Source organism: Callospermophilus lateralis, chromosome 4 (assembly GCF_048772815.1).
Source record: "Callospermophilus lateralis isolate mCalLat2 chromosome 4, mCalLat2.hap1, whole genome shotgun sequence".
NCBI lineage: Eukaryota > Metazoa > Chordata > Mammalia > Rodentia > Sciuridae > Callospermophilus > Callospermophilus lateralis.
The window spans coordinates 157,648,822-157,669,408 of NC_135308.1; the positions used below are offsets into that span (position 1 = coordinate 157,648,822).

The 20,587-nt window shown below is 52.3% G+C and overlaps 1 protein-coding gene across 9 annotated transcripts in view; it reads right to left on the reverse strand.

Annotated features, from left to right (window-relative positions):
- The window catches only part of Pla2g6 (phospholipase A2 group VI), a 47,979-nt gene that overhangs the window by 13,817 nt on the left and 13,575 nt on the right, over positions 1-20,587 (reverse strand). For all 9 annotated transcript variants that reach the window (XM_076855147.2, XM_076855154.2, XM_076855151.2 and 6 more), the window contains 5 exons: positions 9,064-9,279; positions 8,134-8,317; positions 6,187-6,374; positions 3,307-3,403; positions 2,093-2,275 (listed from right to left, as the gene is read on the reverse strand). In XM_076855147.2, coding sequence (XP_076711262.1) covers positions 2,093-2,275; positions 3,307-3,403; positions 6,187-6,374; positions 8,134-8,317; positions 9,064-9,279 — 868 coding nt within the window. The remainder of the gene's footprint in view (positions 1-2,092; positions 2,276-3,306; positions 3,404-6,186; positions 6,375-8,133; positions 8,318-9,063; positions 9,280-20,587) is intronic.

Below are 20,587 nucleotides of genomic sequence, written 5' to 3' on the forward strand. Positions count from 1 at the left end.
ATGTAGGTTTTTGACACAAGGCTGAGCATCCCTTAATCTGAAAGTATAAAATCCAAAATGCTCTAAGATCTGGAATTTGTACCTCAAAGTTTCATATTTCTGACAATTTCATATTTTCAAATTAGGTATACCCAAAGGGTAAAGTCTATGCAAATATTCCAAAATTTTAAAAAAATTGAAATCTGAAACACTTCTGGGCCTAGGGATTTCAGATAAGGGAAGCTTAACCTGTACTGTCCAACGAGACAGGTCAACATTTGGAAGCTATGCAAACTCAGTGCACCAATATTTTCCAAGAATGACACAAAATCCTGCATGGGTAAAAAAAAAAAAAAAAAAATCATGCAAAGTACAAGAGATACCAGTGGATATTAAAAAAAAGATTGAAAAGTTCATGGAGATGGTTTCAGATTGCCCATTGCAACTGTGTCAGAAACTGTTACTCGTTGAGTTTGGGTGTAATACTGAACAATATCTACAATTACCCGAAGAGGTACAACTTCACATCTTTTCCAACTATATACCTGTGAGGCCAGACTTTCTTCATACTCTTCAACTAAACAGCATACTGTTTAGAGAATAGGTATAGTAGAAGACATGAGAACCCCTGTGTTTTCTGAGAAGGCAGGCATTAAAAAGATTCACAAAATGTATAATGATATCAACCTTTCACATTCATCAACTATTTTTTGTTTTGGAAAATAGAGTTGGTTCTCCATGAAATGTCATTGATGTTATTTGGCATGTGCTTGGTTCATTACTGTTTTCTTTTTTGGGGTGCTGGGGATCTGGGAATCTAACCCAGGGCCTTATGCACACTAGGCAAGTGCTTTAACCCACACCCCTGACCCATTTTTAAATGAATTAATAAATATTTTGAAAATGTCTTAAACTTCTGAAGTAGCAAATAAAGGTAGAGGAAATTCATATAAATGAAAGTCTCCGGGATCATAAATACTTTTTAAGAGTATAAAGGGACCAAACAGGCCACAGCCTTCGAGAACGCTTAACTAGATCACTCCAAGGGCCCAGTCAAGAGCTAAAAATGTCCAGTCTTATTTATAGTTTTAGTCTCTTGAGCAACAATGTCTCTGCCACAGTTCTGATCTTTGGTACAAAACAGGATATCTTTGAATTTGTCCTGACTCTACTTCTTTTAGAGTCCCAGGGGTCTTTCCTGTTCTGAGACTCCCTAGACAGATGAACTTTCATCACGACCCCACGACACGTGCGCGCACACACCAATGTGTGCCTGTAACGCATCTTCCATCTTCCGCTCTCTGAGGAACAACATTCCTACTGGAGTCTGAGGAGGCTCCGGGGCTTTAGGGCAGAAATTACCCCCCACCCTCCTCCATCTGAATAAACCCCACCCCACCCCCCACCATGGCTACTGCTGTCCCAGGGTTTGCAGTCCCCCCTAGGGAGATGAGGAATCCTCAGGACAGTCTGAAGGGCAGCCGCCCCGCCAGGTACTTCCTGTATCCTGCAGACACTGCGCACAGAGCCACCTCCTGCCTGCCATTTAATCATTGTGATGACTCTCCTGGCTGGGCAATGACACCCCATTTTCCAGAGGCTGACAACGGACGAGACTTGCCCCAGACCATAGCTGCTGGCAGCCGGGGCGGGATTCTCCCTCATGCCACCTGAGTGTCTGGGATATAGGAGGACAAGCTCCTGGTGAAAGAGGAAGGACACGTCATTTGGGGCTGAGGGAGGTCACGGAAGGCTTCCTGAGGGAGGAGGCAGCGTCCGAGCTGAGCCTTGGAGGGAGAAAAAGACTGTGGGGCACTGTCCAGTTCTTTCTCTCTCCAAAGGAACTGAGGTTCAGGCCCCACTAAGGGCCACAAAGCAAGAGGCAGGTGGCCCTGGCCTCCAACCTTGATGGCAGCCCTGTTGTGTCACCAGCCGGCCTGTAGGCCCAGGGTCACCATGAGGTGATCCTGATGTCACATGGGTGTCCAGTGGCTATAATTATAAAAGACCGTGAGCAGCCGAGGGAAGGGGGGCCGAGGGCTGTGAGCCCCGCTCTGAGGTCTCCTGCAGGCCCACCCGGGCAGCCAGGCAGCGGGGCGCAGGGCAGGCTCACCGACATGGCCAGGTGCAGCGGGGTGTTGCCATTTTCGCCGCGGGCGCCCGCGTTGGCCCCGTAGGTGAGCAGCACCATGACGCAGTCGAAGCGGTTGCGCATCACTGCCACGTGCAGGGCCGTGTTCCCCGAGGCGCTGGTGCTGTCCACGTCGCAGCCCCGTTTGAGCAGCATACGGGCCATCTGGGGGCACAGGCCAGGAAGAGTCAGGGGAGAACTTGGGAAGCAGCTGTTGTCCATGGCAACTGGGCACTGTGCTCCCTCCCTGAGAGGCCCTCGGGAATTGAGGCCTCTGGAAAGCTCTAGCAACGCAAGAGTCCAGAGGCAGGTCCCGGTTACTAGGGGTGGCCCTGGACCATGGCTCCTACACCATCAGCACCCCAGGAACAAGGGACAAAGAGCAGATGTGCTGTTTCTAGGGCTTCCGGTCCCTTCCTGGAGCGAATCCCCATCCCTCCCTGCCAAGGCTCCTCTGGGCGCTGTTCCTGAGCTGTTGCCCTCCCTGGGGCCCTGCCAAGGCATCACCCCTCACTGGGCCTTGGCAGCCACATCCTTGCTCCCTGCAGTCCTGAAGCAGAGGGGCCAAGGGGACGAACCTGGGCTTTGGCACAGATACACTCTATTCTGTGGAGATGGGACTGCAAGTCCCTACTGCATAGGATGTGGTGACAGTAAGGAACCATACTGACTGGTGTGACACTCCAGGTACACAGAGGTCCCCAGAGGCGGCACCTCCTCCTCCTGGCCTGGCAGGCCTAGAGTAGGCTGGGTCGTGGGCCCACATGGACTACAAACGGCACTTCCTGGTGAGGAGACCAGAGGCCCTGATCCCAGCTCAGCTTGTGCCGGAACACAGTTGGGATGCCCAGCCAGGCACTCAGGGCCAGCTGAGCAAGCACTGTGGCCACAGCACACCACCTCCTATTTGCGAGGCACTTTACAATTCATGCAGAATGTTCTCAGGCACTACCATCCAACACCTGCAGAAAGGCCAGAGGACCCTGCTTCATGGAAAAGAAACCAAGGCACAGAGGGAACGCTGCCCCCAGCCAGTGAGCAGTAGAGCAAAGACAGGACTTCACCTCTCCTTGGGCTTATCTCCCATGGGCTCACTATGAGACCAGCCCCAAGTGCCATCTTCAAGATCCTCTGGAGTCTCCTGCCTGCAGGTGCTGACGAACACGGGGCTCTGTCCTGCCCTGGCCCCCGCTCACCTCAGCATTCTTGGCCCAGTGGAGGGGGCTGGCCCCATAGCGAGGGTCCTTGCTGTGGATCTGGTTGCTGTCCATGCTGATGATCATCTCAGCGCACCTGCGGGGAGAGAGGCCACGCAGAAGTGAGGAGAGGCAGGCAGCTGGGTGCTGGTGGCCGTGACTCAGGGCTGTGCCTACTGATGAAGGACAGTTTCCCCTGCATATAAAGTCGCAATGAACCCAACCCACCGGCCTAGGCAACGATTTCTTAGCACTCTAAAAACTCAGGATGCAAAGGCAAAAATAAATCAATGGGTGTGTTAAACTGAAAGCTGTAGCTCAGCAAAGGAAACAAGTAACAAAACAAAAAGTAACACGTGGGGGGCGGGGTTGCAAACCACATATCAAGTAAGAGGCTGAGACCCAAGTTTATTGAGAACTCTTGCAACTCAATAGCCAGAAAACAACCAAGAAATTGTAATGGAATTTCCTTCCTTTTTTAGGCTAAAAAAAATAATAATTAATTTTAAAAATCCTAAACAATTGAATCACATATTTTAAATAGATGAATTTTATGGCATGCAAATCACATCTCGAAGCTGTTAAAAAAAAAAAAGAGGGGGCTAGGGCTGGGGCTCAGTGGCAGAGCGCTCACCTAGCATGTGCAAGGCCCTGGGTTCGAACCTCAGCACCACACAAAAGTAAAATAAAGATGTTGTGTCCACTGAAAACTAAAAAATAAATATTAAAAGATTCTCTCTTTCTTTAAAAATAAAATAAAATAAAATAAAGGTATTGTGTCCAACTACAACTCAAAAAAAAAAAAAGAGTCCAGTTCTAGGGACAGCCTGCCTGAGTTAAGCCCTTTGCACGAGCGCCTGGCCTTGGGCAAGCTACTTAACCTAAGACTTTGGTCCCTCATCTATAAGATGGGATAAGATATAGCAGCTCACTGGGTTGCTGGGAAATGCGCCCAGAGGCGGGGCAGCAGCGGCTGCCATTTGTACCTGTGACTGTCACGACGGTGGTGTTGGTGCCCCCAGAGTGGAACAAGAGCCTCATCTCCTGACAGCCCTCATGCCAGGGCCAGGAGCCCAGCTCTGGGCTGTGCAGCTGAGCCCACTTCCTCCCCTGGGCTCTCGGGCCTCCGGCTCCAGGGGGCCTCTCGTGGCCAGGCTTGACCTCCACTCCCCTTGAGCCTTCCCTGAACCCCGCTGCCTGGACACCCTCCTGAGCTCGGAGGGTAAACCGCGTGCCCTCCGTCTCTGCCCTCTCACTACCTGGCCTCACGTTTCCCTTCCTCCAGGATGGGGACCTCAACACCTGAGTGCAGGCACACGCCCAGCTCTGGTCAAGGTCACTGAATTGACAGACACAGCAAAGGGGCTCTCAGAACAACTGACATGCAGGACACACGCGCTTCTCAGAGAACATGGCGAGCTCCGTGTGAAAGCTGTCACCCTGCTGGGTTTAACACAGCACAAGACATCCCCTTGGTCTCTGTGCAAGGATCCTCTGTGTGCTCAGATGTGCATACAGATGGCCCGGGGAGCAAAGGGGAGGTGGCTGAGGGGCAGAAGACGGAGGCATGGGACAGTGACCAGACTCCTGCACAAAGAAGCCTGGGGTGGTTAGAGCCCAGCAAGAGCTGGGTTGTGTCAGCCCCCTGGGTACAGAAAAGCATCACCTGTCACTTGGTGTCCTTTCAGGTCACAACCCGCAACTAGGCCACCTGACCACTGGGGGTGTTGGTATTTTCTGAAACCATTTGGTCAAGTCTTTCTGACAAGTTCCAGTCCATTTTGGCTGTGCTAGGGAAAATCAAGAAAGCAGGGTTTAGGCTGGGTGTGGTGGGGCACGCCTGGAAGCCCCGCAACTGGGGAAACTGAGGTAGGAAGATCACAAGTTTGAGCCCAGCCTCAGCAATTTAGCAAGACCCTGTCTCAAATTTTTAAAAAATTTAAAAAGAGGGATGTAGCTCAGTGATAAAGCACATCTGGATTCAATTTCTAATATCAAAAAAAAAAAAAAAAAAAAAGGAAGGAGGCAGGTTCATCCCAGCTGAGACAAGACCTCTCGAGGGACAATAGTGTCCCGTGGGGCCGGGGAAGTAGGTGAAGCCGCAGGGAAGGAAAGCCTCCTCGTCTGCACACATGGCCCTCCAGCAGGTGGCACTGCCAGGTTCCGGGTGACTTGGGGTCTCCTGTCCTGCAGCTGCTTGGTTCATAGCTCATTTTGTTCATTTCTGCAAGGCCACAGGGTCAATGGGCCAAGAAGTCATTCACCCATTCATTCAATCTAGATGCCCTTCCTGCTAAATGCTACTTTGTAACATTTCGCCTCTTTGATTCCACTCCCCACTCATACTGGTAGAAAAATTTTCCAGAGGCTGAGTTTCCCAAGTCTGAGAGAAGGGGACAGATAAGACAGTGTCTACAGCTCCCAGGACATGGGCTCAGCACTGCCACCAGCCAGGAGGGAGCAACGCATCTGGCCAGACAGGACCCTGGCCAAACTGGACAAACATCCCTGGGCTTTGAGCCAGGCGCAGAAGCCACCAAGCACTGCAGCCAGGAAGGAGGAGACCCCTCCAAGTCTCAGCTTGCACCGAACTGCAGAAGGTGGAGCTGCGTGTGGAGCAGGGTGAGAAGGGAGGACCTCAGGAAAGACCGAGACTGCAGGACCTTCTCCATGTTGGCAGAGGGAGGTTCGCGATCGGAAATTAAGGTGTGTACAGAAAAATTCTGAAAGTTCCATTCCTTGCATAGGTGAGCTTGTGGACCAAGTTCACAGCAAGCCCCTGGCGTGTAGCTGATATGCATCTGATGAGGCTCGGGGACCTGGGCCTCTGCTCTGAGGTCTGTGGAGGATCCTGCTCCCTGGGGTGGGGGGTGGTCTTACCCCTTCTGGGAGAACTTCATGGCGGTGTGGATGGGGTAGCCCCCGGGCCCCACGATGTTGCACCGGGCGTTACACAGCAGCAGCACGCGCACCATCTCCTGCTTCCCCATCTGGCAGGCCAGGTGCAGCGGGGTCAGCCCTTGGTTGTTCACCTGGTTCAGGCCAGCAGAGGCGTTCTTCCCTAGGAGCTGACGGCAGGACATCAGGGACAGGCTGGAGCCTGACAAAGAGAAGCCCCCTGCATGCTCCCCGGACACCCACCGGGGCCACCTCTTTGGGGGACTGAAAGGGAAGGGATTTGATGCCCTGAGGATGCCACTAAGAAAATAAAGAGGACCGACAGGGAAAGGGGGCTGTGGGAAAAGCAGTGGCGCACCAGGTGGCCAGGGCGACCGGGGAGGGGCGGCCACTGGGCTCACAGCAAAGTCCCTCAATCAAGAAGCTTAGAAGGTAGTGGCATCTAGGGATGGGCCCTGAGGTTCTAGGTAGAAGCCTTTCTTGCTTTCCATTTTTATTCTCCTGTTCAGCTTCAATGTTTTTTCTACGTGCAGATGTTATACTTTCAAGAAAAGGACAGTTGTTCCTTGATATCCACAGATTAGTTCCAGAACACATATCCCCATTCCAAAGTCCCTGGATGTCTACGTCCTTATATGAATGTTAACACACACCCTCCCATGTTCTCTGTTGCATTGTATTTATTTATTTATTTTGAGGTTCCCCTTGAACTCTGATCCTCCTGCCTCGGCCTCCCAGGTAGTGAGGTTAGAGGTGTGCCACCGTGCCCACCTCCTACGCACTTCAAATCATCTCGGATCACCTGCAGGACCGGATGCAATGTAAACACTATATGAACAATTCTCATACTATGTTGTTTAGGGAATAACCACAAGAAAAAAGTCTGTCCATGTTCAGTACAGAAGCAATGTTTTAAAAACATTTCGATTCTCAGTTGGTGGAGTTGGTGGATGTAAAATCCTCAGATATGGAGGCCACTGTCCTGGTACAGTTGAGAGGGGTTTGTTTCTCACTTTTGCTGCATGCTATCTCCTTGAGGTTAATTATAGCCACTGGACACCCATGTGACATCAGGATCACCTCATGGTGACCCTGGGCCTACAGGCCGGCTGGTGACACAACAGGGCTGCCATCAAGGTTGGAGGCCAGGGCCACCTGCCTCTTGCTTTGTGGCCCTTAGTGGGGCCTGAACCTCAGTTTCTTTGGAGAGAGAAAGAAGTGGACAATGCCCCAGCTAGGGGCCTCCTGAGGGTGGACCAGAGCACAGCACTCAGGACCAGGCCAGCCCATCAGCAGTTGATCAAGAATAGTGACCAGAGAGTGTGTTTCTGGCCTCAAGGCAGTGCCTGCAGCACACTCTCAGGGAAAACTAAGCACAAGGTACAGTTCACAATTTCCAGAAGAATCCAATGCCAAGGCAGAGACAAGGACATACCCTTCAGAAGGGGCTGCTCTTTCTAGACAATTAAAACATTATGTGATATTCTCCTGTTTTCTTTCAACCTAATACAATAGTTTTTAAATAACAATTAAAAAATAAAAAAAAAAGTAATCAAAAAATCCACACAAGCACCTCTGACGCACACACCTACCAGAGCCAGAAGGAGTCTGGTTTGTTTTGTTTGAGTTCCTGGAGCCAGAGCCCCCAAGCAAGGTCTGACCTGGAGGCACCAGCCCAGAGGGCAGGCTCACAGAGGGCAGGCTCACAGAGGGCAGGCTCACAGAGGGCAGGCTCACGGCGGTGTAATTGGCCGGAGCTGGATGTGGTTTAGTTGGCTGGGTTGGGGGATTTTCCCAGGCTGTCACAGCAGAGGCCAACCTTGTCTCCTGACAAGTGTCACGAGACACACGAGCCCAGGGCCCAAGAGAACTGCGGTACGGAGCGTGGAGGTGTGGTCAGAACCACTACCCTGCCCTGCCCCTGCTCACCTGCAGCACCTGGGAGTTGTCACCCTGCACAGCATAATGGAAGGCAGTCTCTCCCTTGTTGTCAGTGACGTCCATCTGGGCATGGCAGTACTGCACCAGCTCCACCAGGATCTCGCTGTCCCCCTTGCGGCAGGCCAGGTGCAGGGGGGTGCAGCCCTCCTCGTTCTCCGTGCTGTTGGCACAGCTGCAGGGAGGCAGGGGAGTGATCAGACAGGGGCCAAGAAGCCCAGGCACAGAACGGGACTCGGGCTGGGGAGTCAGGACATGCTGGTGTCTGTGCTAGCAGTCCCACCCCGCTCAACAGGACGGTTCAGACTCAGGGCTGAGTCGCCACTTATCGTGTTTCTGATGATCTGTATCAGGGTTTAGCTCACTTTCACATCTGAGTGAGAAAGGTGACCCAGGGCCACACCAGCATGAGGTGGCAACGGGGTGACATGGAAAAGGGCACAGCACGCAGAAATCCTGCACCAATGCACTTAACCTCTCTGGACTTAAATGTCATGTACAGAACCTGCTGCACCTGCCCAGGAAACAGATCTGCTGTGACATCAGACACCTCGATGTCCAGGATCCTGCATATAAACATGCGCACAGTGGGGCCTGAGCTGCAGGCCCAGGGGCTGAACCAAGTGGTCCTGGGAGGAGAACCAGAGGAGGCGTGGCTACCTCTAGGCACGGGCCAGTTGGCATCCTGTGCAAGAGCCGGCAGCGTCCTCTCCATGGGCCTCACTGCTGGCCCAGTGGACACACCACAAAGGCACCCAGCTGCCAAAAGGGCACCAGACCTTTGAAGGAGACACCAGGTGGGAGTCCCAGAAACTGAAGACCGGGCATGCTCTGTTGCTCCTGACCTGAGTCGGCCTTCCTGAGTCCTGACCCAGGGCCAGGTGGCTCCTTTTTAGTTCAAACCAACCCAGCCCAGCGCACCTGATGATGCGGCTGTGATGGAAGCACTCGCGGATCCCCAGCTCCACGGCCAAGTGCGCCACGGACCAGCTGGGGTGGTTGCGGATGAGGTCGGTCAGGTGCTGGAGGGCCTCGAGGTGCAGGACCTGCAGGGAGCTCTCGTAGAAGGGCGGCAGCTGCGACGAGAACTGCTGGAAGTGCACCAGCGCCTCGGCCTCCGACTCTAGCTGGAAGAGTCTGCGACAGGACAGGGGGTGACCGCACGGAGCAGGCAGGCCCCTCAGCCCTGTGCAGGCGCAGCCATGGTGTCCCCATGCAGGCCACCAGAGCCAGCCTCATCCCCACCCACAGCCGAAAGGAGCCTGGCTTACACTTCTCAATGTGCAAAAACTTTTCCCCCTCCCCCCCACCAGCTTTTATATTTTATTTAACCAAAGCTCTGTCACAGCCCCTTTCTAATTTGATCATCACATCTCAGACCTTAGTCTCCAATATCTGGCCCCTAGTACATGGTAAGAATTTAAAAATTTAACCTAAACATCCAGCAATAGAAGATCATATAAATTAGGATACATCTGTGAGATGGACACTAAGCAGTCAGTAAAATGAAATTAAAAGAACACAGAGGGCTGGGCTGGGGCTCAGCGGTAGAGCGCTCGCCTGGCATGCATAAGGCACTAGGTTCCATCCTCAGCACCACGAAAAATAAAATACAGATACTGTGTCCACCTAAAACTAAAAAATAAATAGTTTTAAAAAAAGGACATGGAGGGGCTGGGGATGTGGCTCAAGCGGTAGCGTGCTCGTCTGGCATGCGTGCGGCCCGGGTTCGATTCTCAGCACCACATATAAACAAAGATGTTGTGTCCGCCAATAACTAAATAAATAAATAAATATTAAAAAAAAAAAGGACATGGAAATATTTATTTTGTAAAAAAGCAGAATAAAAATCATAAATGTTACAATGTGACTACAACTGAGTAAAAAAAGACTAGAAGGAAATATGTCAAAATCTGCATGATATTATAATAAATAACCTAAATGTTCTTATTCATTTCTGTAGTTTCTAGATTTTCTATAGTGAGCATAAGTTTTTATAATCAGAAATCAATTTTTTGTTATTTTTAAGAAACTGGATTTGAGTTCAAGTTCTGTTATTAAATTGTTGTGTGGCTTTGAGAAAACCCGTTTCCTCCCTGAGCCCCATTTGAAAGAAGACTAATTGTATCTGTCCCTCCTCCTCACAGGAAGCTGTAAGGACAGATGAGAAAGCAATGCGACCACACCAAAGCCATGATAATCCATGTCAGTGATGGCCACTTGAAATTCTTATTTCTTTTTTTCTTTTTTGGTTCTAGGGATTGAACCCAGGGTAACCAGTGAATCATATCCCCAGCCCTTTTAAGTTTATTTTTTACTTAGAGACAGGGTCTCCCTGACTTGCTTTGGACCTTGCTAAATTATTGAGGCTGGCTTTGAACTTGTGATCCTCCTGCTTCAGCCTCCCAAGCCACTGGGGTTACACCACCGAGCCCAGCAGCTACTTGAAATTCTGATCAGGGTTTCAACAGATCAGAAGGTTCTGCCTCACCCACACAAGCCCAGCGGCCAGCTGGGTCTAGTGGAGGCAGGGCCCAGTGTGGTCTCAACAGGGTGCAGGCCCTACACAGTGGGGTCACTTACAGCCACCTCCTGAGCCTGTGGCCTGTGCCAGACCCTGTTCTAAAGGGAGAGGAATGAAGAGACCGTGGGTGACGCCTTGCCCTCCCAGAGCCTGTGTTCTTAGAGATCAGCAAGAAGTGGAAGATTTTAAAAGCCCACGATGAAGACAGAACTGGGCGGACTGTCGGGTAATAAGTGCTACGGGAACAACAACCGGCACAAAGTGGGAAGGACAAGGAGGACCCCCAACACACACACACACACACACACACACACACACACACACTGCCCCTCGGCTAGTGGGTTCCATCTCACCACTCACCAACCCAACCACGGGGAGCGCAGCTGCTGGGCAGACGGAGCAGCTGGGAGTCGGTCACTGGGTCTGGCACCAGGGCTGCAGGAGTGGCCCCGACAGGAGCCTTCAGTGCAGTGGTGGGACCGCAGCCTGTTGGGAGTGGGCTTGAGGAGTGGGGAAGTGAGGAGCTGTGGGCGGCAGGTGCAGATGACGTTCCCAGGAGGCTGCTACCGAGGAGCACACGCAGAAGTGGAGCGATGGGTAAGGGCGCAGGCCTTTGAATGACCAAGGGGACGGCAGGAAGGACCTCCCAGTCCACCATGGCAGATATGAAGGAGACACAGACGCCCACAGTGCACAGCCCAGGGGCAGGACAGGAGATCACAAGATGCTCGCTGCCTCTTAAGACAGTGATGCGCTACCCGACTGGGAAGGGGTGGCGGAGGCCAGGCCTGCCCGAGCCCAGCATGACAGAAGCCAGCCCTGCCTGAGCCCGGAGTCAAGGGATGGATGCTATTCGAGAGGACAGAAGATAAACCGAGTGCTGACAGCCTTCTGGGACTCAGGCCAGGGGGCTGCAACCAGGGGTCTGTCGGGGCACAGCCCAGGGCGCACCTCTCACTTTGGGTGAGATCCAGGAGGCTCACAGTCCAGGAAGGAGGCTGAGGCACACAAGGCCAGGTCCTCCCAGGAACACAGCATGGCCTCAGACCACTCGGTTCCAGAAACTGGAGTGAGACTGACCGACTGAAACTGTCCCCGGGTAGTCAGGAGAAGCCAAGTAACTGCTTCCAGTGGAGAATCATCAACTAGGCTCAGTTGAGTCCCAGCCGCTCATTTGCAAATACAATGTTCAACACGTCCTCAAACTCACAGGACAGGTGGGCTCAGACAGGAAAGAAGGCAACAGGAACAGGTCTGTAAGGGGGCCGTAAATACTGAAGTTCTCTGACGAAGACTTTAAAATAATTATGGTAACACTCAAGAAGACAGGAAATTGAGAATTTTTACAAAGAACTTGAAACTCTGAAGAAAGAATCAAATAGAATTCTAAAATACCACTGCCAAGATCAGGAGCTCAGCAGCCAGGCATATTAGCAGAACAGCCGGTGACGAGGGACAACTAGCGAATGGTTGGGGGCCACACGAATGACCACGCCCTCCAGTCCTGATGCCCCAGCCTCTGGCCGCCACTGCATTCGTGGTGGCCTGGTCCCAGCTCGGACGGCAAGGAGGTCTTCTTTGGGGGGCGTGCCCCTAGGGCTGAGTTACACTCACCTGTTCCCTTGAGTCCTGCCCCTTCTGCCCTTTTGTGGACAGAACTTTCTAAGAACAAGCGTCCCCCCCCAGTAAAAGCCCCCTTCGGACCGTGCTCCCTCGCTCTCGTCAGCCTCTCGTCACCTTCTCCTGCTCTCCCTCTTTGGGAGCCGGAGGCCGAGGGCCGGGCAAGCGGCCCTGAAGCTCGTGTAAAGGTAAATTGTGTCTGTGTTTTATTTTGTGTCCCTGCAAATTCACACGAGTGATCTTAGTTCAGCTGCCTGCGCTGGTCGGGGGCAGCAGGTGGCAGGGGACCAGGGACGCTGGGTGGGTTTCCAGGTAGCCCTGGGGGAGCGCACTTCAGAAATGCCGTGACGCGGGACCTGGGCTGGGAAGAAGCAGCTGACAAGAGCCAGGGACGTCTAAGAACTCGACGGGCAGAAAAAGGTTTACCTGATGACCCTGGACACTCTAATTAAGTGGAGAGGGACACGGTCGGGGGCCCAGCTGGCTCAGTTCCTGAAAACAGAGTGGCGTTCTGTGAGGAAGAGTCACCAGATCTGCGCTTGGGAGAGGCTCGGTGGAAAGTGTCTAGGGCACCTCTCGGCCGAGTGTCTCAGGGTACAGGGAGAATGGTGCAGTCGGGACTGCCCTGGGGTGTCTGGGGACCGAGGGAGGGCCCCGGTGCCCGGGAGACCTGGGGAAGGGGCAGGGCTCCAGAAAGAAAGGAGAAGTCTGGGGCAGGAGAAGCCGAGGCGGCCCGGGCGGTTTGGCCTTTGCTTGGGGTCAATTCTCGCCACCCAAGCAAACGGCAGATGGCAGCCTCGGGGAGGCCAGAGACCAGACCTTCAGTCGCCCCTGAACCAGACAGAGCAGTGACTTCGAAGTGCGCCAACCGGACGCCCGGTGGGCTCCGTGAGGCAGTTCAAGATGAAGGGGAGGAAAATGGACAGGAGACACTGACGAAGCTGAGCCACGGTCCGAGGACCCAGCCTGAGGGTGAGGACGACTAGAGGAGGCTCGGGTCCATTACGCCTGGCTGGCCCCGCGCCCGCCATCTGGGTCCGGCCACTCTCCTCTGGAGAAAAGCACACACACACACACACACACACACACCCCACAGACCTTGTCATTAGTAGACCTTCACTAAAGGAAATATGAAAGATTTTTTTTTTAATTAGTTGGACACAACACCTTTATTCATTTATTTTTATGTGGTGCTGAGGATTGAACCCAGAGCCTTGCACATGCTAGCAAGCGCTTTACCGCTGAGCCACAACCCCAGCCCATGAAAGATTTTTCTTCACGTAGAAGGAACATGATCCCAGGTGGATGGTCAAAGGAGGCAGAGAGAATGAAATACCGTGACATGGCAGATGTGTGAGTGAATCTACATAGAACACTGGTGGCACAATGTCTTGCTGGGTTTAAAATAAAATGCACAATTTAAAACCAACACATGGCATAACAAAAGACCCTTTTGCTTTTCTGGAAGAGGCTATCATACCATACAGTTCAGTGAGCTGTGACCTCTAGGGTCCTGTTGAGGACTGTGAAAGGTTCCTGATTTCATGCTACTTGTATACGAACATGTCAGCCTGACACAGTGTCACAGATGTTGGGAGAAGACACAAAATTCCTGGGCCAAAGACAAAAGGCTGTTTACTACTCACAGCAATAGCCAAGGTTTCAACATTTGTGCCAATGTCCAGGGGTCCCAATTCCCTCAGAGGACATAAAGAGGGCAGATGTCACTTGCTTATGTTGCATCACAAGAGGGAAACCCCAACTCAGAAACTGGACTCTTTCATAATTGACAATAAACAACCAGTCTATCCTTTGCTACCGGGGAAGAACTTTTTGTACTAAAAAGAAAGCAAAGCTTCCCTCTGCTCTCGGAAACCCCAGTTCTATCTTCCAAGACTGTGTGCTGTACACACAGCCTCGAGATGACAGCTTGGAACAAAGTCAATGTCTCTGCTACCAAGATGCACAGAAAGCAACATGACGGACTATGGGGAACTGGGGAACCGTTTCTAAGAGTTACAATTTAAAAATAACTACAGAGAGTACTTTCCAAGCCAACAAAGAGGGGAAATAGAATAATAAGAAAACAATCACAAACTGCAAAAGCATCATGCTAAGTGAAAAATGCCAGGCTCAGAAGCCCATGTGTACATGATCAAAGGCAAAACCACAGTGACAAAAAGCAGGTCCTGGGGCGAGTGCAGGGGATCTATTTATGGCAAAGGAGCATAGAGGAAATCTGGGGACTCACAGAAGTATTCCGTATCTTGATTGTGGTGGTGGTTACATGAACATGTACCTTTATCAAAACCCAACAAATGGTACACTTAAAATTGGTCAATTTTATTTTTGTAAATTGCATCTCAATAAAGTCAACTAAAACAAAAAACACACACAGCAAAAGAAAACAAGAGCCAGCACAGAGGCTGAGGCAGGAGGATCACAAGTTCAAAGCCAGTCTCAGCAACTTAGCGAGGCCCCAAGCAACTCAGCAAGACCCTGTCTCTAAATAAAATGTAAAAAAGGCTGGAGATGTGGCTCAGTGGTTAAGCATCCCTGGGTTTAATCCCAGGTACCAAAAAAAAAAAAGAAGGAAACAAAATAGGAAGAACAGAAAAGAAAGCAAAGAGTAAGATGGTAGATTGCAACCCCAATATGTCAGGATTACATTAAGTATAAATAAACTAAATATGCCAAATAGAGTGTAAGGAGTAACAGGCAGCACACCTTTGGCAAGACTAGAAGTATAAGGAAATCCATAAACACAAACCAGGGGAAAGCCAGGGACCACCATGACATCAGGCCCAGAGTGCTCCCCGAGTCCCAGAGCAGTCACACTTCCCCAGGAAAGCATGACGATGGTAAACCAGTGTACCTAATAAGAAAACTCCCAAATAAAGCCAAAGGAGAGAGAATGAAGAGAACTAGCCAGATCCCCACCACAGCGAGATACTCACCCATCCTCTGTTACTCACAATCAAAACAAGTAGACAAAAGCAAGCAGCAACCCTCTGGATGTAGGAGAGTTAGTGAACTTGACTTAACGGGCATGCCGTCTTTGTCCATGGGGACTGCTTTGACCAAAGAGACTGAATTGGTTAAAACAACAAAAATTATTACTCGCACGTTCAGAGGCAGGAAGTCCAAGACGCCTACTCCTCAGAGTGGCACCTCCTGTGTGTCCCTATTGTGGAAGCAGCTCCTTCAGGCCTCTTGGATAACGGCACTGATTCCATTCATGAGCCTCACCACCTCCCAAAGTCCCCTCCCTAAACACAATCACACCAGGGACACCAGGGACCCAGGGTTAACGAATGAGTGGGGCACAAACTCTTAGACTACAGAACATAAAACAGCTTCCCACCAACCACAGGAGGCACATTCTTTTCAATCACACACAAATAAGCATTATCAGTGCTGGGCTTATGAGGGCCGTAAAGCAAATCTGAACACATTTCAAAGACCTGAAAATATTTAGACCATGTTCCCTGGTCACAATGCAATTAAGCTAGAAATCAACAGAAAAAGATAACTACAAACCATGCCATGTTTAAATATTAAGAAGACACATGTAAATTATCTAAGTTTCAAAGAATAGGTCACAGTGAAGTTTAGGGAATATCTTGTTCAATGATCATGCAAACATTATCTATCAAACTCGAGGAATGAACTTGTGCTCCTGGCCGTGACCCAGGAGCTGGTATCAGACCAGCCTCGGCTTAGCAAGTGCGAAGGCAGAAGGGAATGCATACAGCTGTCTGAAGACCAAAGAGAAACCGAGGCAGGCAGGATGCATAGGGCCAAGAAAGAACCCCACAGAGATAAGCACCTCATGTTTACGTGTTTACATTCTCACTCCTGCCCCCTGGGACCGGCCTGCTGCTCCTGGCACTCTCCCCAGGACGGGCAACGCTGCGCTTGGAGTTCCCGGTGGCCAGGACCTGAGGGAATCAGAGAATGAGCCCTAATTCTGCACACGATGTTCCCTACTAAACCAGAGCACGGTTTAGAAACCAGACAGAAACAGCAACAAGGAGGAGAGAGTGGAGAAGCAGCTCTGGCAGCTGTTTAGTAGTGGAAACAGGAGAGTTCAGGCCACCAAGGGAGAAGGCAAACAGACCCTGGAAAAACACTGTCAGCCGGGTCTTCAGAGCCACTGCCCTCCAGAGTAAAGGTCATGACTTAGGAGTGGGAGGCCAAAAGACAGGCCGACCTCGACAAAGCCCGAACCTTAATGCAACTCAGTGAAATCCTCTGAAGGAAGACACCACCATCCCCAGCCACAGACCACATCCAGCATGAAGAAGAAAATTACCAGGCATGCTAAAAAGGCAGAAACGAGTGACCAGAGACGGACAAAGGAAAAAGTCCTTGAGAGAAGAAGCCAGCACCTGGGATCCCAGTGACTGAGGAGGCTGAGGCAGGAGGATCGCGAGTTCAAAGCCAGTGTCAGCAAAAGCAAGGTGCTAAGCAACTCAGTGAGACCCTGTCTCTAAGTAAAATACAAAAAAATAGGGCTGGGGGTGTGGCTCAGTGGTCAAGTGCCCCTGAGTTCAATCCCTGATACCAAAAGGAAGAAAAAAAAAAAAAAGGATATATAGAAGATAGTACAAAGATTTAATACATGTGCAATTAAAATCCCAAAAGGAGAGGAGAGAGAACAGAAGCAATAAAAATATTGACTGATCATATTCCAAAACTGGAAAGACGCCAAGATACAGGCTAAGAAGCTCCATAAACTGGGCATAGCGGCACATGCCTCTAATCCCAGAGGTTCAGGAGGCTGAGGCAGGAGGCTCACAGTTTGAGGCCAGCCCCAGCAACCTAGTGAGACCCTATCTCTAAAATAAAAAGGGCTGGGATATAACTCAGTGACAGAGCATCTCTGGGCTTATCCCCCGTACCACAAAACAAACAAAGGAAAGAAAATCAAATGAGTGTTACCTGCTGAAGCGGAAGCTGACGCGGCCTATGTCCCAAACAGAATACTGCTGCGTGTGTGCCTAACAGATGCACACATCCTTCATGCACCCAACTAACCTAAATCTCTAACAGCAGAATGAGTAAATAAAACTGTGATATACAATTACGTGCCACTTGACAACGAGCTGTGTCTGAGAAATGTCACTGGCAAACATCACAGTAGACTTATAGAGACCAGGATGACTATGCTGTCACTAGGTACTGACCTCACGGGACACCACTGTGCACCACTGTATGGTGCACATGAACGTGACTCGCGTGGCCTCATACAAATCACACACATCTCCCCAACAAAGTGTGGAGAAAAGAGACCAAACACAAGAGCTGTTAACGTCACAGGCTACGGTAACCTTTCTTTGGAAGCAGGGAAGGGGCACTTCAGGGCTGCAACAATGTTCTGTTTCTTGACATGGGTGGTGGCCACAGCGGTGTCTAATAGATCATTGAGCCATAGATACTTTTCCATATTGTGTCATATATTTCATTATTTTTTTTTCTTGTGTGTGTGAGGTGCTGGGGATGGAACCCAGGGCCTTGTGTGTGCCTGGCAAGCGCTCAAACACGGAGCCACAAAAAATTTATAGAGGCAGAGGGAGGAGACTAGAGAGTTAAACCTAGGCAGGGCCTGGCGGAAAGTGGCAAAGAAAAGGAGCACATTTGCATAGTAGAGAGTAAGGCCTTCGCTGGGGGCTGCCAGACCCCCCAGGGACTTAAACCACAGTTCTGGAGGCTGGGAGTCTATGGTGCCACTGACGGGTCCTGCTGAGGGCCCTCTTTCTAAGTGGCAAAGACAGCGCATCTCTCTTGTGTCTCTTATGAGGACACTGGTGGCATTCATGGGGGCTCCACCCTCATGACCTGATCACCTCCCAAGGCCCCCTCCAAACGCCATCACACTGGGGATTGGGGCAGCCACATGTGAGTTCTGTGGGACACAGACATTCAGTGCCTGGCAGGAAATGTCTAACAGCGAAGGGAGAGGGCTACGTGGGAACTGAGGAGATGACGTCATGAAGTGGCTGGGGGACCGTGGCCGGAGTGGATGGACGGAGCACCTCTGGGCCACAGGGAGGTGGGACCCAGGTACAGAAGTAGCTCAGGGTCCTCCTCTTATGGGAGAGAGTGAGGTCACCAAGGCCATCCGCTCACATTGTGGGGTGCAGGATGGAGGGAAGGGAGAGGGAAAGGCAGGGCTTGGGAGCGGGACGGGGTGAAGAGAAACGCTCACCCAGTGAGGTCAGGTGGCAGGACGTCTCCCTGGCGGGGGAGAACCGCAATCGGCAGCGCCCAGAGAACAGAGAGTGGGAGGAAGGCCCGTGGGGCGTGAGCAGGGCAAGGGGTGGGGAACACGAGAGGATGGGGCAGTGGGGAAAGGTCACCTATTGTCCCAGGGGAGGGAAGATGCAGTCAGAGGACGACATGGAGTGAGCTGGGAAACCAGGAGGCAGAGCCAGAAACAGCATTTGTAGAAGAGCGGCTGTTCACAAGGCCAGAGGAGACCATGGCGATGGGGGTGGGTGGGGTGGGGAGGACAGGAGCCAGAGGCACCATGCAGATGGGAGGCGGGGACAGGAGCCTGAGGCAACACCCCGTCAGAGCTCACGTGTTTGAGGATGCGAGTGCACCCCAGGGTCAGGGACACCTGCCACAGGATGGAGAGCGGGTGGCATCACAGGAGTACATGAGGGTCAAGGAGAGGTGGGCAGGGTCCTGCCCCGCCCATGGGAGAGATGGGGAGAGATCAAACACTCCAGAGGGCTGAGGGGAGCCAGTGGTCAGCCCGAGGAGGTAGAAAGACAAGGAGGGGGAGGCTGGAGCTCCAGAGCCTGTGTCCCCTTCCTCCCCTGGAATGGGCCCCCGGATGAAAGCCACCAGGCCTGTTCCAAGGAGTCTCCACCTCTGCCCTGGGACAGGGGTCTGTGAATGAGTCTCAGGTGTCTGCAAACCTCTTGAGCTTGCAGGTATCATTGGTAGATGTGCATCTGGGGGCAGACAGGGTCCCTTGGGACTCAAGGGCATCTCAGGCCAGAACTGAACCAGAGCCATCAGGCCAGCACTGTGCTCCGGCTTCTGGGCCCAGCACAGCCTTTCTTCCTTGAGGGCCTCCTGGTGCCCTGTCCTTCTGTCCCTCTGAGACTTAACCCATGATGGGCCATCCCTGCTGGGCCTTCTGCTCATGCTACCTGCTGAGGTCTCCAGCCCTTGCAGGCCCTCCCCAGCCGCCCCAGTGCAGCCCGCTCCCGCCCTCCTGCCAGAGGCTTTTGGCCCGGTGCTCAGCAAACATTCCCATGCACCTGGTGCACACCGGCCCCACAGGGCATGAGGAGTAGGGGGGACTGGGCTCCCAGGGGAATGGCAGACAGGGGGACACATAGCGCCTGAAGGCAAGAGGGTGGCCAGCAAGTAAGGGGACAGCGTGAGGGGACAGAAGAGCAGCAAGGAGGGCTGGGCTTGTGGCTCAGAGGTAGAGCACTCGCCTCGCACACAGGAGGCACTGGGTTTGACCAGCACCACGTAAAAATAAAAGTATTGAGTCCACCTGCAACTAAAAAGTAAACATTAAAAAAAAAAAAAGATCAGTGAGGAGGGGTCGCGCGAAGGACTCGGGAAGAACACTCTTAGCCGAGGAAAAGCAGGTCAAAGGGGCTGGCCGGGGAGTGAGGCCCACTGGGAACGTGAGCACTTCACACGGTCCCACTGTGACACCCGTCCCACTGGATATTGGGGCCACATCCACCTGGCTCCGGCCTGCGTGACCTGCGGGAGGAGACCCGCCGTTTTCAGCTCTGCTGCTGCAGGTGGGCTGTGGCCGGACAAGGGGGTGAAAGAGCAGAGTCCAGGGCACATGGCCGGACGCGGGCCACCTGCCAGCATGAGGCTTCAACAACCAGTTCTATGGCAACGGCCTGTCCAGAGGGCCCGAAAGTGAGCCCTCCAGGGAGGCCAAGATCACATATCCCACTGGGATCATCCTCCAGGGACTCCTGGGTGTACGGCCTGCACCTGCCGAGTCCATGAGGGCTGCCGTTAATTTATACAGGAGCAGAAGTATCCTAACATGACAAGTGACCTCCAGGAGCTCATGCCTGAAGAGCCAAGGTGGCACCACAGGTCAAGCAGGGCCCAGGTTGGGCCCAGGTGAGCAGAGCTGCCCCCTCCCGGCCCCCACTGCACACCCTGCAAACGGGCCCCGGGCTAAGAGGCCGCTGCAGAGCTGGAAGGCTGCTGCGGAGGGCTCAGCTACTGGCCCGCTGTGACCTGGGCAAGGTGCTCAGGCTGCTTCCACGTCTGTAAGAGGATCAGTAGTAAGAGCCTCCC